This window comes from Rhinatrema bivittatum, chromosome 12 (assembly GCF_901001135.1).
Source record: "Rhinatrema bivittatum chromosome 12, aRhiBiv1.1, whole genome shotgun sequence".
NCBI classification, from domain to species: domain Eukaryota; kingdom Metazoa; phylum Chordata; class Amphibia; order Gymnophiona; family Rhinatrematidae; genus Rhinatrema; species Rhinatrema bivittatum.
This window is the reverse complement of record NC_042626.1, coordinates 41484304-41501688: the sequence shown is the minus strand read 5'-3', so window position 1 is coordinate 41501688 and position 17385 is coordinate 41484304. Positions and strand designations below refer to the sequence as shown.

At 40.1% G+C, this 17385-nt stretch overlaps 1 protein-coding gene and 1 long non-coding RNA gene across 5 annotated transcripts in view; one reads left to right on the top strand and one right to left on the bottom strand.

The window, feature by feature from the left end:
- The window catches only part of FLI1 (Fli-1 proto-oncogene, ETS transcription factor), a 150638-nt gene that overhangs the window by 1311 nt on the left and 131942 nt on the right, over window positions 1-17385 (top strand). The window contains exon 2 of one of the 4 annotated variants that reach the window (XM_029572556.1): window positions 760-843. In XM_029572556.1, coding sequence (XP_029428416.1) covers window positions 805-843 — 39 coding nt within the window. In that variant the 5' untranslated portion in view covers window positions 760-804. Of the gene's footprint in view, window positions 1-759; window positions 871-8572; window positions 8662-9915; window positions 10100-17385 lie in introns of those variants that run through there. The other 3 variants (XM_029572555.1, XM_029572554.1, XM_029572557.1) reach the window with 3 other exon arrangements.
- Window positions 2192-8367, bottom strand: LOC115073783. The gene is made up of 4 exons (XR_003852099.1): window positions 8296-8367; window positions 7828-7900; window positions 6208-6273; window positions 2192-4538 (listed from the first exon to the last, which is right to left on the bottom strand). It is a non-coding gene; the product is annotated as an uncharacterized LOC115073783 (long non-coding RNA).

Here is a 17385-nt window from a genome sequence, read left to right as displayed (position 1 = left end):
GGGGAGAGAGATTTAACGGAAGAATTTGAATGTAGAAACCAGGAAATGTTTAATTTAGACATCCGGAAGCTGATTTCTTCAGATTATTTGCCCTTAAGATTCGGTTTTCTCAGTGTTTCCCCCTTTATTTGTAAATAATTGAAGAAGTTTAAATATTACCTTTTAGAGATGGCTTTATTAGAGAAAAATATTCCTTCCTCATTTGTCTATTCTGACCTTTGCAATCACTTACACTGGGACTCTTTCATTTATGACATTGCAGTAAATTAAGTGACAACAGAACATGGTGTCATCGATAACCCCTAATGACGCCCTCACACCATGCTTTGAGAAACACATTTGCACATATTAAATAGGCTGAAGATAATTAAAACAATTTTGGTTAAGAGAGAGCAGAGATAATTGTGATGTATTTTTTCTCTCTGGAAATAAGTATTTAACTATACATGCAGATTCATGATTACAATATATTTAATGAAGTGATGATTAAGTCCTTATCAAATGTATTTCTTACTTTTGAATTCTTGATTAAAATGAACAGAATACAAATTACATATTTTTTATTATTCTAAGAAAACTGGCATTTCTGAATACTGTTGATATTGGATTTATTGCATTTTTTGCAATCAATCTGTAAATTTAAAAATCAGCTTTTAAAATAAATACTTATATATTTATTTATCACACCATAATCTGCTACTAGTTTAGTTTTCAAAAAGGAGGTCTTTTAGAATATATTTTGTACTGTGTTTATTTTAGGTGACTTTTAGAACTTTGCCTATAAACATAAAATTATACCTGAAGATGTTTCAGACAGTCCCAGACACGTCGTCTTACGTCAAGGTAAGACATGACACCATCTTTAAACAGGTAATGACATCTCCATGGAGTTATAATAATTCTGATCCATTTCCACTAATTAGTTACTTTATTTTGCCCAAAGATGTTTGAACTTTACAAAGCAAAAGCAAATTCCCAGCTTGTGTGTGATTTATGAAATAGTCATTTAAATTGAAACTAGTAGCAGTATAAATTGATTTTTGTCTTTTATATTGTCTTTTTTTTTTTAATTGAAATTGGTTTGTGGGTTTAAAAATATTCCAGCTAATTGTAAGAAACATCGTCAGTTGGTATTGAGAGATATTAATGTTTCAAGTATATTATTTTCCAAGATCGGTTTTAGTGAATAAATAGTAAAGAACACTACTACTTAACTTGCTTCCTCTATTCATGGTTAAGTAAAACAACTTGTTTATTTTTTAGGTTTTCCTTTCTGTTGACCTAAAATAACTTTTAGCAGAGAAAACGATGAAGCAAAGGTGTATACAAATCACCTAAGACTAGGAAGACGTGAAACCGAGGTCACCAAGAATTGAAATAGAATGGATTATTAACGTATCTATAGGTATAAGGATATATTTTAGAATGCCATTTCTCTATGTGTTCCAAACCCAAAACTCAAGCTTCCTAGTTCCTGCCCTGTACTCTTTTGAATACCATATTATATTTGACATCATATAGTTTTTCCCAAGAATGTAAACAAACCAGGCTTTGGGACACATCTGGTTTACACGTTTAAAGCAAAGCTCTATCCCAGATCTCTCAGGGAGAATTAGAAACACAAGGCCAACAACTCTCCATTTTTTCTGGGTTTCAGCAAAACCAGAAAGATATCATTGAGGATCATTTACTCCCTGTTCACCACTGTAGAAAATGGAACTTCCTACTCCAGCAAAATCTTATTTGCCTATCAATGAATAGGCAATCATTTTGGTTATGCTGGGTTGGTCACTGTATCCTTTAGTCCACGAGATGAAATTATTCTATCACTCTCTCTATGGTTCACCTTTGAGCATTAATCATAGTAATATAAACACTTGCTTTTATGTTATTTCTCTATAGAAATGTATAATGATATATATGCATTTATCTATTTCCTTGTCTTTAAATATAGGGTAGACACACAGTACTTAGGTATGTGTGTTTCAGTCATTATATCACACTCTAGGGTGCAATAGGTTTCATGTGATAATTACCATACATAATCAGAAAAGAATAGTATAGCTTTTCTCAGCATGATTAAGGAGAGACAGACATGGCCTTATAAGAAAGAGTTTCTCATAGTGATGCCAATAAGAACAAACTTTTTAAATTTAGATTTTTATTCAAGATTTTCAAAGGATACAATACACCTTGCATGTATTATGTATTTATTATTTTGAATACAAAAGAAGCAGCGTTATTATCTCATTTACAAATTTCTAGAAAAAAATAAGGTATGCCGACCCCCCCCCCACACACACACACACTCTCCCCATCCTCAGCCATCTCCCTATCCATCCCTGCTAACCCTCAACAGGAATAAACTTTACTGAACTTCATGACACTAAAGGGATCATAAATGTCATAATCGTAACTTACATCATGGATTTTGGAAAGAATGGGAGGCGACATGCAAGAAAAAAATATAAAAGTACATTAAAAACTCTCGGCCTCACAATATAAACTGAAACATGTTTTCCTTATAAATATTGGTTCTTCAAATGTGATGTTTTTTTGCTGCTTGTTAATCTAATGTGTTTGTTTGAAGCAGTGTATGAAAGAAGGGTATTTTTATGTGGAGTTGAGATCCGTACAAAAAGTGGGAGGAAGGTGGTTGTGGTGAGGTGATAGTAATGTGTGTGTGGGGAGGGGGGGAGTTCGAGGCATTTTAAGTTAGTAAATTGACTGTTTCTGAACGTAGGGGAAGGGGGAACCCTGGTTAGAAATGGATTTTCCTACAATCATAATGTTTGTGTCGTCCTACAAAGAGAGTTATTCATGGAAGCCAAAAGAGTCAGGGAAAGAGAAACAATATCGGAGTTGTTCCGTGGGCCCTTTGGGCTGTCAGAAGGCTAAACAGCAAACTTACATAGAGAGAGGGTTAGTGGTCGAAGGCACTGGCATTTTAATTTTAAAAGAAAACGTGAAACTGCTTATTATAAATTCTGGCACTTAAAGGCCTTTCAGCTCCCCTCAAGTTCAGGGACAATAATCTTGAAAATTTAGACTAGATCCGAATAAGAGCAGCCTGCGCAAACTTCGACTGGATGTATATTTGAACGATTTTACAATAAAAGAGTCGGGATAGGGAAATCATTTTTGGAAGGGAAAATGGGGAAGTAATGACGTCAGACAGCATTGTTGCTAAAAATAAGATGGCGCTGCCACAATATTAACAGAATATATATATTGTCCAGTGTTAGAAATACTGCATTAAAAGGATTTTTTTTTATTGTGAAACAAATATTTGCTTGTTATTTTTTAGAAACTATAGATTTTTTTCATGGGATTTAGAGTCTTCACAGAATCTTTTGGAAAACATATTTTAATCAATCTGGGCGTGTACTGCCAGGCTCTATTCAAGAGAAGCAGCTTGGAGGAGAACACTTATTGAGGGCCAGACTCTGCCTATAGCACATATATATGTAACCTCTACACTGAAATTGTCTTCCTCGGAATAAGACATTGAACAAACGTCAGGTTCACGGAGGACAGGATGGCGCATGCTCAAAATAAATGAATTCCTGTTATAGAAGGTTTTCTCTTTAAAAAAAAACAAAAACTACAGTAATGGGACATGAGAAAAGTGTTACTAACTTAAGGATGGAGTACAAATTCGTATGAAAAACGTTTTAAGTGCAGACATATGTTGAAAATGGCTAATTGAATACCCTAATTCATCAGCATGGGAAAAGAAAGTTGTTGGGGTTTTTTTTTTTTTTTCTAAATGCATATTTGTGTTATTAAGGAGAATTGGAATGTGTTGAGGAGCCCTGAAGTATTTTGAATTATACTAAAACCAATGTCAGCTATGTGCAGAGGCTTCTTGGGAATTCAGAGGCAGAAAGGTGTAAAAAAAACAACAACTCCACATTTCTTGTGGTCTTCACATATTTTGTAAATTTAAGACATGCATGTTAATACTTTCCTTCAGTTCTCACAGGTATTCTTTCAAAGATTAATCGCTCATCACACGTGACACATGTTATCCAAAAGTCAAGAAAACTTTGTCAAAAAAGGTGGGGTCGTTATGTTTTGGAATTAACAATGAAACCGAAAAGGTTGCTCTGTTCCAAATAAAGAAAATGTATTACAATTTAGGGCATTCAGAGCCTTCTGGCTGCCAGACATCAGCTCCTGAAGTAATCGAACCCTTCCAAGTTAAGTCTCACACATTACTGACCTCCTAGCCTTAGCTAGGTTTCTCAACCTAGCTAAGGCTATTTTTTTTCTTAACATCTACATAACTCCACATATTTCTTTTTACATTTCCAACTACCTTTCTTTAAAAAGAAATCGGGCGGACAAATTTAAAAATTTTACTTTTTCCCCATAAAATTTCAATAAATAAGTCTTGGGCCCAAACGCAAAGAAGGTAGGCTTGAAGAGACGTTTCAGAGGAAAAGAAAAATGTCTTCACTCTCATTCAAGCGCATCCATGGTCTAGCAGCAGCAGCAGCAGCGGTGTTTTCCTAAGGTCAGACGAGACTGAAGTTCTCCAATAAAAATAAATGGCAAATTAATTATGGCCTGAAGCGAGGGGGCCAGACATTTTTTTTTAGAGCTTGTGCACGTCAGTCTAGTTTTTTTTCGCTTTTCACTATTATTTGTTTTTCAAGCCTTGCTTTGCTGGAATTGTGGGAAATATTTCCTAACTCCCTCCCTCCCTCTTTCTATTACTCTGAACCATTCAGCCTAAGCCCCCCCCCCGTCTTCAAAATTGTTGTTAGGACAGGAAAGCCGCGTTGGATTTATGGGAAACTTTATGAAATCTTTGTACCTGAACATGTTTTTATTCATTATTTCTGTAAACCGCTGTGAACTACCCCAGGAACAAGCGAGTTTAAAGAATTGGATAACAAAAATAACTCGTGAATTTGGTCTGGTTACTAGGTCGCTCTTACGCCCCAGTTTCCTATTTTTTTTCTTCTTTCCATTAGTTTTGTTCGGATTTTTAATTTAAAGGTGAGCACCTTTTCATTTAGGGCCACACACATGTCCAGAAATTATTTCCTCTGTAATATCCCGGATCACATCTATTCGTTCCTTCATATCTCCGAGGCAGACTAGATGGGCCTTTTTGGTCTTTCTCTTCCGCCATTTACTATGTTTACTACGCATGTTAATATTAGCACAGAAGCACTCTTTAGTTAGCTACTTAGTGGTAAAAGTGGCTTTCACCCTTATTCCTTTTTGAGAAGTTGGAAGGAAAAAAAAACCTGACCCTTAAAAATATAATTTATGGTAACTACAGTATTATTGAGCTTGCTCAAAGCTGCAATATGCACGTGTCTTCTCTTCTCTGCTTCCTCTTTGGGTCTTATTTCTAGGTTTTCTTTAAATATGCCCTCCAGTATTTACAGCCTTTTTTTTTTTTTTTTTTTTTTTTAGGAATAAAGACTATGATTGCCACATCCTCTTTTTTTTTTTTTTTTTGTTTGTTTATAAGGGCAAACTACATTTCTTCAAACATGTTTGCAGTCCTTCTTCAAGTTTCTATTAGCTAGGTTACCATTCGACTTTAAAAAGCAAATGATTTTGGTTTGGTCTTTTCTTTTTTTACATAGTCAGTGATACTTTCTCTTACTAAGAGAAACTGAAGGCGTTTTCTTTACTTCTCGGGGAATTTTAGCAATGGCTTGGTAAAATATAAAGGGAAATGTTCGAGACAAATGAAGTTAAATGACATGCTACTTGTGAAATGTGACAGCTTTGGATGTTAAATATCTAATAATCCTGGTAGAATATTATTTTGAAAGACCATGGCTAGAAATATACTTTTTACAATGCTTCCCTTGTGTCACACCGAGACCTCTTTGACATCAATATCCAACAGCCCTTCAAAACTATGACTGACATTTACTCATCTCAGAGAAATCAACCCCTTTCCTAGTAGATGCTAAAGCCCAAAGAGCTTACAAGCAAAGCTGGAGGTCAAGGAAGTTAAGTAACTACTCAAGGTCATCACTAGCAAGCTGTAGCTGTAAGACTAGTAGACTGAAGCTCCATTTGCATAGCTACGTGTTAATAAGTCAGTCAATTTTATCATCGGTCGGTCTTTGTCGTGGAATGGCAAATGTCAGCAAAGATATCCACAAGCTATATTTAAAAATACCGGCCTATATTTATTTATCTCCAATTTCTTTCCTCTATAGTTTCTCCTACCTTTCTATTTTCGTCAATGAAATCAATGTTCTCTATTCTTCAGAGTGCTTCTGAAAACTGCTTTGTCTGCCAAAATACAAAATATTCCAGATGTTGGTGGGTAACAGCACGGTTTGTTATTTTTAATGCATAGAAGATTCATTATTTAATATAATTTAATATAACGTTTTATATCAGATTTGTTATTCCAAATCTGCAGTCTGAGTGGTTAAAATCTCGAAACTCAGGAGGAAAGAACAGCTATTTTATGTTCTGTGGCCTGAAGCTAACAAACAGTTAATACAAAAGAATTCTTATGGTCACTAAACCAACAGGCTGGGAAGATGATTCAGACTTTGGCAAATGTAAAAGAAGACATAAAATCCAAATTCTATAATTAGATTTTAGAAAAAACAAACTTCTACGTCATAATATTTAACAAATGCACAGTATTACCTGACCTCTGGAGACAACTAAAAAGTTCTTCTTCCACCAACACCAGATTAACACAACACATATATATATATATATATATATATATATATATATATATATATATATATATATATATATATATATATATATATATATATATATATATATATATATATATATATAATGAATCTAATATACGAAGCAATGGAGCCCTTAGGGGAAGGCAGACTGCTGGGGTCTTATACTTTAGGAGGTCCCAAAATGTTGCAACACTGAATAGTTGCATTATCGATATTGCAATCATGCACTTTATTTACAGCTTCATGGCTACGACATAGTGATATTGAAATTAAAAATGTTTGACTTGATTATAGGTCATCATAATGAAACCTCTAAGGGGCCCCCGATTACTCTCTTGCACAGCGTCCAACAGCCCCTAAGGCCACCACTGCACGAAGTGACTGGTCACTTTTCTTTCCAGATGCAGTGATTTCTTGAAACTAAATAGAAAGCCTTCTTCCCTTCCCCCTTCCTCCTCCCCTCCCTCCTCCCCCCCCCCCCCCCCCCCCCCCCCACACACACAAAAAGTAATAATCTTTAGGTGTGGATCCAAAACTAAATCCCAAGAAATAAGACTTTATAGGAAAAGCAATTGTTCAAATGTTCTACTATATCTTGCAGTTAAGAGTCTTTAAACGGCAATCAGTCTGTTTATCCTTTTCCAAATGTGATCATTAAAAAGCACTTGAAGGAACTTAATCTACAATTACTGGAGTAAAAATTACAGAAAGCCTTTCAGCAAGATTTATGCTTTTATTGCGCGGGCACACACAAAATACCAGTAAAAAAATAAAAAAAGAAATATTGTTCCCATGAAAACTTAAGATTTCATTAAAATGAAGTGTTGATTGTAACCTAATTCTTCGTCCCTCTTTTTCGAACGTTAGCGATGATTTCTTTAAATAGCAAAACGCCCTTTTGTACAGCAAGGTTACACAAGATGAGCACCAATAGCAGCTGGCATGAAATAACTGGGAATTGCATGGGTAGCTGCGGCAAGGCTCGCTATGTGGAGGTAAATCATTGTAGGGTGCCAGGGAGGAACGCACAGTATGGAAAAGCCTTTATATACCACAACTTGCACCTAGCAACAGCGAAATACCCGTAATAGCTTTGTAAAAAAAAAAAAAAAAATGTTCAGCTTACGTCGTTTTGTGCCATCCTAAAGGATGGTTTCCATTCTGAGTTCCTGCCAGTGTGATTGTATGTAGGTCGGTACCTTATATCGGATAGAAAAGGAAATAGTTTAGATCTGGAAAGGATGCATTTCATTTTTTTCCCCACTTTCCCTTCTTTCCTTAACCTCTTGTCTTTCAGGAATTAACAGCTGCCATGTGGCAACTGCGAAGAAGAAAAGGGAGAAGGAGGTGGGGGAAAAAAGAGTCCTGGAACACAAGGGGTTAAAGTCTGCTTTGCCTTTAACTGAACGCCAGCCTTTGTGGCCCCAGGCAAGGGGGGACCTGACCCCACTAGCAGCATCCAGATGTGGTGGTCTCAGGGGAGCCCAGGGCAGACCCCTTGGATTGTAGAAGAGCAGACAGAAGGAGGGAGGCGGAGAAAATAGCTCTCCCCCCTCCTCTCGGTACAGACAGACCTGAAGACCACAGCACGAACCTCTGGTCTGGTCCCGATCAATCCCCTGTCTATTTGTATTCGGCCCTGAAAATTGCAGTGAAATTGATAAGGGTGGTTTCAGTGGGGTGTGTGTGTGTGTGTGTGTGTGTGTGTGTGGGAAGGGGAGGGGGCGAGCCTAGCAGAGAGAGAGAGAGAGAGTAGGAGGAGGGAGGGGGAGGATCACATCTGGCAGCAATGCTAGAAATATAGTAGGTAACATTAAGACATCATCATAGCATCGGAGACATATTTTTTTTTTTCCTTCCGATGGTTTGCTGGATACAAGTTTTGAATGTGTCTTTGCTGTTGGATTTACAAACGAGGGGAAAGCACGCCGAGGCTGGAGAGGGGGCCACGCTGAATAAGGTAAAACCATTTTCCAGGCATACGCCAGGCAGGCGAGGTTTGAAGCCGGCGGCTGCGGGTCACTTCCCTCCTGGCTGGGAGCTGAGCTCATAGGACGAGAGGCTGCGAGTGTCAGGAGGGATGTGCTCAAGAAAACCCGGCCGGGAAAGGGTGCCAAAGAGAAAGGCGCTTTTGCTGACTGCTGGGGAAAAAAAAAAAGATCCCTCTCCGTGGCTTGACTAAGATATTGGTGCCAAATGCATTTGTGTTCCCACCACTTATTTTTATTATCGGGTTTCTCTTCCAACTGGAGGGGGGGGGGGGGAAACCTGCTTTAGAGAAAGGGGGGAACAGTCAAAAGAAACCAATTTTCGCGAATAATTTGCTCCTGTTCTTGTATTTGATGCTTGGATGTTTCTACCCAATTCTCCAGCTGTGATGGCCAGGGGCGGAGAAGAAAGTGTAAAATTTGAGAAAGCTTTACAACTGAATGCAATATTGTTTAAATCGCAGATTTAAAAAAAAAAAATGTAGGTACTTATCGTAACATAATCTTCCTAAAGCCCTTTTTGTTGCCAAGAGCTTTAAATAACTAAAAATAAATGATTCTGACGGGGATTTTTTTAAACAAAAAAAAAGATCTTTTACATTTTAAAGCAATTCTGGAACTGCTGAGCTTTTAAAGGACCCAGGGAGGGATTGATTTAAAACGATTGCCAAAAGCACATTTTACTGAGGTCTATACTGTCGTTTCTGTTTGCTTTTTATTTTTTGCTTCCAAGAGAACATCCACATCTGAACTTTCATTTTCTGCCTTCACTGAATGACACTCGGAGCATTTCCACCTAAAGTTCAAGTTTTTTTTACTGGAAAAGCCCATTAAGCCAAAAAGCTGTGGGAAGAGGCGGACATTCATGACTCAAGAAAGTTTACCGGAGCCAGTAGAAAAGTTGCAAAATACTTCTTTTTTTTTTTTTCCCCCCCCCCCCCCCCCCTTCATCTGAACATTAAGGGGGCCACGCTGGGCCCTTTCCAGATATTTTGTCCTGCGTTTGCCTTTACGAATCCTGCCGAAATGATATCAGCAGGAACATGAAACGAAACGCAGCTATTGTTTTCCTCTCCCTTTTCTTATCTGAATGGAACAAGTATCCTGTATGTGAAATGCGTGCAGTGCGATGCTTGATAAAGAAGGCAGGACCAGCCAAGAGCTTCCTCCTTTTCGAAGCAAAGTGACTTCACTTCCCAAAATTAGCAGAAAAAAACTTTTCATCCGGTTAACTGTCTCTTTTCTCTCTCTCTCTCTCTCTCTCTCTCTGCCACAAGGAGGGAGAGAAAGAAACGGAGGGAAAGTATCTAAGAAGTCTTAAGGGCTGGAAGTGCCAGACTTAACCGTGTCAATGTGCGGGATACTGGCCGGCTCCGCCGAGAAATACTCGAAATGGACGGAACGATTAAGGTAAGAGAAGGACACCGTTGGGGGAGGGGGCGAGCAGAGGAGCTGCAAAGCAACAGATTTTTGAAACGCGACGGAAAAAGAAGAAGAAAAAAAAGAGAGAGAGTGTGTGTGTGTGTGTGTGTGTGTTTGCTTCCCCTCCTAACTTTCCCTTTTCCCCCGAGTGATGAAAGTCTGCTGTAGCTCAAAGACAGCAGCAGCGCCACTGAGTGACTCTTGTCCTGCAAACTCCCCGTGGACAGTGGTGGGAGATTTGGGAGGGGGCAGCTGCCCCTGCTTTCTCCCCGGTTCCTTTTCCTCATGGGGTGTGTGTGTGTGTGAGAGAGAGAAAGAGAGAGTGCGTGCAGGGGCGGCAGTCACTAGAAAGGGAGCCGGGATAGTGACTGCGCAACGCCGGTGGCACGTAGCCCAGCCAGGGCCATTCTAGCCCCAGCACCTTGCCTCCCGTGCAAGCAGCACCTTTCGTAGGGCTGGAGACTTTTCGGCAAATGGAATGGGTGATCGTGGAAAGCAATTGAGAGGGGTTTCTGCGACACCATCAACTTCTTCTTGTAACGCCTTTAAAGATAAACCTAGCTGGTGAGCTAACTTGGCTGTCAGGTGAACCTCGCTAATATAAATTGATGAGGTGATTTCTTGCATTTCGGTTCGATGAGATGAAAAGAAAAAAAAAAAGTAACAAAGAAAGAATTGCAAGGCACGTTCTCGGAGAGCAACCTCCAGCCGCATTTCGAGAAAATAAACGTGTTTTCCCAGCCTTCTTCCAGCTGTTAAATAAATAGTGCATCCTGCCTGAGAAATCTGCCATTTGGGTTTCATATTCCCTATATAATACTATTTAACTGATGGGTTGCATCGCTTCTCCCCTTCCCCTCCTAACTAATGTCTGTATTTTCAACAAACCTCCTTGTACTGTGACTTGCAGTAGAAAACAGGACCTCCCCTCCCCTCCCCCCACCTCGTTTTTCCGTTTTCACCGACCTATAATAACTGCGTTTAGCAAGGTTATGGCTTGTAAAAGTTCATATGGTTTTTGCCATACTATTTCCCTTAAGATTCTTCAAGCTGTCCAACAAGACCAGGGCAATGAGGAGAGCACAGCATGGAAGGATAGTCTGCTTCCCAGAGGAATGTCTTAGGTTTGGGTGCTGTCTCTGGCACGGTGTGGATCTGCTTTTTCTTATACAGGGATTTTTATTTTTTTTTTCAAGATGCACAGAGGAAATGCAGGCTCCTCTTTGCTGGGATTGCCCCTTGTCCCTAGAGTGGGGATATGCCTGCTGACGAATGGCGTTTGCAAGTCCCAAATCTGCTGCTCTGGAAGAAAGAAAAAAAAAAAAGCAAAAACCAAGGGGACGACACAAGCTGAAGTCTGTCGATTAGATTACAGATTGCAACTAGCAAAAACGTTAGGCACAAGAGCAGAAAAAGGGAGATACAGTTAGGAAGAGAGACAGAGAAAGAGGGGTTATTTTTCTGATCCAGTATTACAAATTGAAAAAAAAGTAATCATAAATCTATTTGTATATTAGCAAATATAACTATTTATGCAATAAGATAGGCATAATTAACAGTCAATTGGTATATCATTATATTTAATGTCATTTATTAAGCAAATGAAAAAACAATAATATTTGTAATATTTGAAACTCTCCAATACATGCACACTATCTTTCTCTTTCTCTGGACTGAGGGTATAGCTGGCATTGCTAATCCAATGAGGATTATTCCCTTTACAAACACAACTCGGCATTCTATAACTATAAAGCAGCATTTTCCACTGAGTCCTTCCCAAGGTAGCATGCAACTGATAGCATGCATGGAGAGCAATCTAGCACAGGGAAATTCAAGAGCAACCAGGACCACACAAGTGCATATAAACATTTCATTATGTTTAAGCAAGCCAATTTCAATTCACATGACCACCACGCCCACTTCTATTGGTAGCCATTCTTTCCAATAGTAGGCTGTGGTGTTCGTTTTGCAAGGGTACAGTCTTTGGCACATTTCCACCATCCTTGTGGTCAGATGCAGGAGTATTAAAATTCAGCCATAATATGGACTTTCCCTTTGTCAGACTGGCCGTCATGGAAGCTGCATCACCTGTACCACAAATCCTTCCCCCCCACTTCCTCCAGCTCATGCATCCGAGACAGTGGGACCGCTGGTGGCTACTCCTATCCAGACCCAGTAAGTAGCATCTTTCTATCATCTTACATGTACATAACATTTGTAGATAGTAGTTCTGTCTTATTTTTGAAAGGGGACAGCAAAACAAATGTATAGATAATGAAATATTTATAGCTTATTATGCAGTCATAACATGTGATTATACCAAATGTCTTTCTTTCATAATTGCATGTTTTTTTCAGACAGAGATAGATGAAGCCAACATCCTTCTGTTGGTGTGGGACATTGGTGGAGATTCCTTCTTTCTTTAGAACGAGGAGAAATAACCAAAGGATGGAGAGCGTCTCTATGGTTGCAGAAATGGCCAAGATAACATACCCCAGGTGAATGCATCTGCTGTCTCCATTTCTCCCTCCATGTGTGCATTTTACTTGTATTCTTTCTTTTTTTTTTTTAGTGTGGTAGAACCTTCTTCCTCCTTTTTCGGAGTATGAAATTTTAGTGATATGAACATGGTTTTTGGAATGTGACTATGCAGCATCTCTGATATCTTTGTAGTTTTCATGGTACAGGAGGAAATGCATTTCTCTTCCTTTTTCTCCAAGGTTGCATTGCATACAAAGTCTGGTAGTATGGGGTTTACAGTTCAGCTTTAGTCTATACATTGCTATTTCTAAACTGTGGTCACTTGTTCTGCGTTAGGTGAGGGTTTGTCCTTGTTTTGCCTGTGTCAATGAGGTGAGGTAATCTGCTAGTGTGTAGCTGCATAGGGCTGGGTCTATTAACATAGGGGAAAACTGGTATTTATGAATGAACATTCATGGGACCACAATCCCAGTACTGGTTCTGATTGAGCTGGAAGAAAAAGGAGAAAGAAGGTATTACCAGACCAAAAAAGAAAGAATGCAAGAAGGGGATAGAGAAATGCCTGTAGTACTTGAACGTAATCTGCTTTGAAGTGACAAAAAGCAAAATTAAATTAAAATAAAATAAATAAAGAAGTGTGTTGGCATTCTAGGAACCAATGTAATATTTGCAATGCTGCCTTTTTATAGGCTGTGCAACCCGTTGCAGGGGCAGGATTACCTTAGGGTGCAGGGCCATGGTCAGCATTGCCCTCCCCCTTCAAGAATGGCCCTGCATGTGAGTGCAGGCACCTTTTATTCTAGAAAAACAAAGTACTGATAATGAGAATAATTCTCTCCCCTCTAGCTCCAATCCTAGGGGGAGTGATTGCTGCCTCCTAAGCAATCTCTTCTCTAGAAGATCCTGGGTTCAGAGGATCTGATTCAGATATGGTTAGGGTTGCCAACTGGCTCCAGATTTTCAGGACAGGTTGATCCAGTCCTGGTTTTACCCTATTGCATGCTGGGACTTATTCTTATTTCCTTATTGCATTCCCTAAGAAAAGCAAGACTATAAGTACCTGCATGCAGGGGAGTAAAACCAGGACTGGATCAACCTGTCCTGAAAATCTGGAGCCAGTTGGTAACCCTAGGTATGGTAGCTCCAAAAAAGATAGTTCATAGAAAATCCAAGGTGGTGCTACCTTAGTTTACATCTAGCCTCCTGGATCAGAGACATAAAATACACAAATTAGAGACGTTGGGTGAAAATGCATGCCTTGGTAGATAAGATGAGCTGGCACAAGGCTGCCAACCACTTCTACTTAAATACTTTACAGGCTAAAAAATTCACTCTTTATGATTCAAATTGCGAGAGCAGAAAATAGTTCTATGGAGCTATTTAAGACAATTCACAACTTATTAGGTAAGTTCTGTGAAACTACTGGAGATATCCCTGAAAATTTGGGTGGCAATAGTTTGGCCACATTTTGTTAAATAAAATTAATGAGTGCTGTAAAGTATTGAAGAGTAGTTTATACTATAGGGTCTATAGGGAGTCAGAAGGAAGAAGATTTGATCAAGGTTTGGAAGCATTCAGTAGATATGTTGGGTTTGAAATACATTCTGCGCTCCTGTAGGCCTACCTGGTATTTGTTTGACACTTGTCCATTTTTTCTTGATTAAGGCCTTTCCAGAGGATTTGTTAGTCTAATTGCAAAAGATAATGAATTCATCTTAACAAGAGGGTTGTTTACTAATCAGGCCTAAACATACAGTGGCAGTCCCCCTCCTGAAGCCTGCTTTGGATGTGACATCATACGCTAGTTACTGCCCTGTGGCAAACACCCCTTTGCTGGCCAAGGTCATTGAGAAAGCTGTGACTTCACAGCTTCAGATTTGGAAGAAGTGGATGGGTTAGATGGATGTCTGTCTGATTTAAGGGGCTTTAGCACAGAGATGGTGTTGTTGGCTGTAACTGATAAGGTATTGCATTGTGGAGAGTGAAGGGAGTCTTTTTTTTTTTTAATTCTTTTTGACTTATCTACGGGCTGATACAGTACAGTGTGCTCCGATGGAGCGCACATTTTGCTTTCAGAAATTAGCGCCTACCCAAAGGTAGGCGCTAATTTCTTTGGGCACCGGGAAAGTGCATAGAAAAGCAGTAAAAGCTGCTTTTCTGTGCACCCTCCGACTTAATATTATGGCGATATTAAGTCGGAGGTCCCGAAAGTTGCCAAAAGTTAAAAAAAAAAATTTGAAGTCGGCCTGCGGGTCGAAAACTGGACGCTCAATTTCTATGTTTCTATGTGGCTGTCAGCGGGCTCGAGAACTGACGCCGGCAAAATTGAGCGTCGGCTGTCAAACCCGCTGACAGCTGCCGCTCCGGTCCAAAAGGAGGCGCTAGGGACGCGCTAGTGTCCCTAGTGCCTCCATTTACCTGTTTTTACCGCCGGGCCTAATTTGCATTCTGAATCGCGCGTACAGGAGAGTGGCCTGTGTGCGTGCCGGGAGAGCGGGCGTTCACTGATTTTTCTTCATCTTCCTTGCAGTAAATGGATCCTTTGCCACAGGAAGATGGAAATGGTGGTGCAGCAAAATATTTGGATTTAGGCTTAGACATGTGGTGGCGATACACATGCACACAAGGGTCTCTTTACTATTGTTTTTAGTTTCTTTATTTTATGTTAAGATTTATTTACTTTTATGCTCCATTTAATTTTATGGTTTTATTATCTATGACATACTATTTTTTCATGTTTTATTATCTATGACATGCTGTTTATTTATGTTTTATAGACTATTATTATGTTGTTTTACTCTGAGGTTTATTGTAAATTGCCTTGATTTACTGTTGTAAGAAATGGCAATTAATCAAGAACTTGGTGCTGAAGGCAGTGGCCTATGTCTAAATCTGGGCCTGTCTGTAGCAGCAGAGAATGATCATTTTCTGGGAAGATTAGACTTTACTTCAGGGTCTATTTGATATTCTAATGGTAAGAGTTAATATGCTGCTATGCATTCAAATTAGCATGATTTTATTCTGATATTTTTCTTGATTTTATTCTCAAATACTTCTTTGAAGTATTTTTTTTTGACTTACTTATTTTTTGTGTACTTATGATATATTTCTAGGACATCTTTAGGCTCTCTTTTTTGTACCTTTATTTAGTTATTTGACACCAAGGCCTGGATTTTCTAAAATCGCAGGCCTCAGTGAATCGCGCAGTACCAGGGGGCGGGGGGGGGGGGGGGGGGCAAAGCAGGGGACAGGCCTGCGAAAGCCGGCAGTGATCGCACCACTGTGGTGCGATTGCTGCCAGCTTTCACAAACCAATAGCGCCACCGTGAAAGGTGGCGCTATTGGGCGCGTTACTGGTGGCGATAAGGGGCTTTACCTTTTCGCTATCAGCGATGTCTTCACTGCGTCCACCCCGGTGCCGCCCCAACTCCTCCCCTTCCGGTGCCGACTCTGCCCTGACTCTGCCCCGATGTAGCTATCGCATGCGAAAGCTATAGAAAATGACCCCCTAAGGATGTAAATGTTGACCTGCTGTAACTCGCTTTAAGCTCCCTAGTTGGAAAATGTGAAATAAATAAACGATGATGAAGATGAGGAATGTTTTATCACTTGCCATTCTCTGCCTCTTGCGCACCAGGCGCGAACAAAAGTACACTGGATTTTATAAGATACGCGCGTATCTTATAAAATCCAGGGTCAGCGCGCGCAAGGGGGTGCACATTTGTGCAACCTGCGCGCGCCGAGCCCAGCGCGGCCTGCCTGTTCCCTCCGAGGCCGCTCCGATTTCGGAGAAGCCTCGAACGGAACTTTTCTTCGCCCTCCCCCCACCTTCCCCTCCCTTCCCCTACCTAACCCACCCCCCCCCTCCCGGCCCTATCTAAACCCCCCCCTACCTTTGTCGGCAAAGTTACGCCTGCTGAAAGCAGGCGTAACTTTGCGCGCGTCGGCCGGCAGCCCCGCTCCATCCTCCAGTCCCGGGGGCTGGTCCGGAGGCCTCGACCATGCCCCCGGGCCGGCGCCACGCCCCCGGGCCCGCCCCCAAAATGCCACAGCACGCCCCCGAAACGCCGCGTCGTTTCGAGAACGCCCCCTGACACACACCCTCCCTCCCCTTTTCAAAAGCCCCGGGACTTACGCACGTCCCGGGGCTTTACGCGCACCGGCGGCCTATGCAAAATAGGTGCGCTGGCGCGCGCGGGCCTTTTAAAATCCGCCCCTTTGTCTTTTGTCTTTTAACAGATGTTTTTCCATTTTCACCCACAGAATGGCACTCTCATGACCAGGAGGAAATAAGTCAGAGAATAGCAAATGTTTCGCCATTTCACCATGAAGCAGAGTGACAGGTGACATGAGGATCCCTCCTAATTTCCCTGTGTGGACCCATAAAAATAAAAACATTATTGTATATTTTTGTGTCTGCTGTTTTCTGTTGAGTTCTAAAGAGTTGAAAGTGATATGTGTAGGGCTTCTGATTTTAACTTTTAATTGATAAACACCACTAAAACATTCTAATACAAAAATTAAATTAAATTAAATTAAATTAAATAGGAGTTTATTGGGCAAACACCAGAAAAACACCTCTTCCTCTTCTACACCATGGATTCATCATTCTATTTTTGTGTCTTTTCTACTCTGATGACCCCTCAGCTGCTCAAATGTGTGTATTTGATTCAAAAGGAAAAGGTACCCATATCAATGATAAACATTGAATTTTTTTTGGTGTACCCTCAAAGAACCCCTAATTAGCTGGAAAATAAACCCTAAATTTACAATTTATAAACACTTAAAAATAG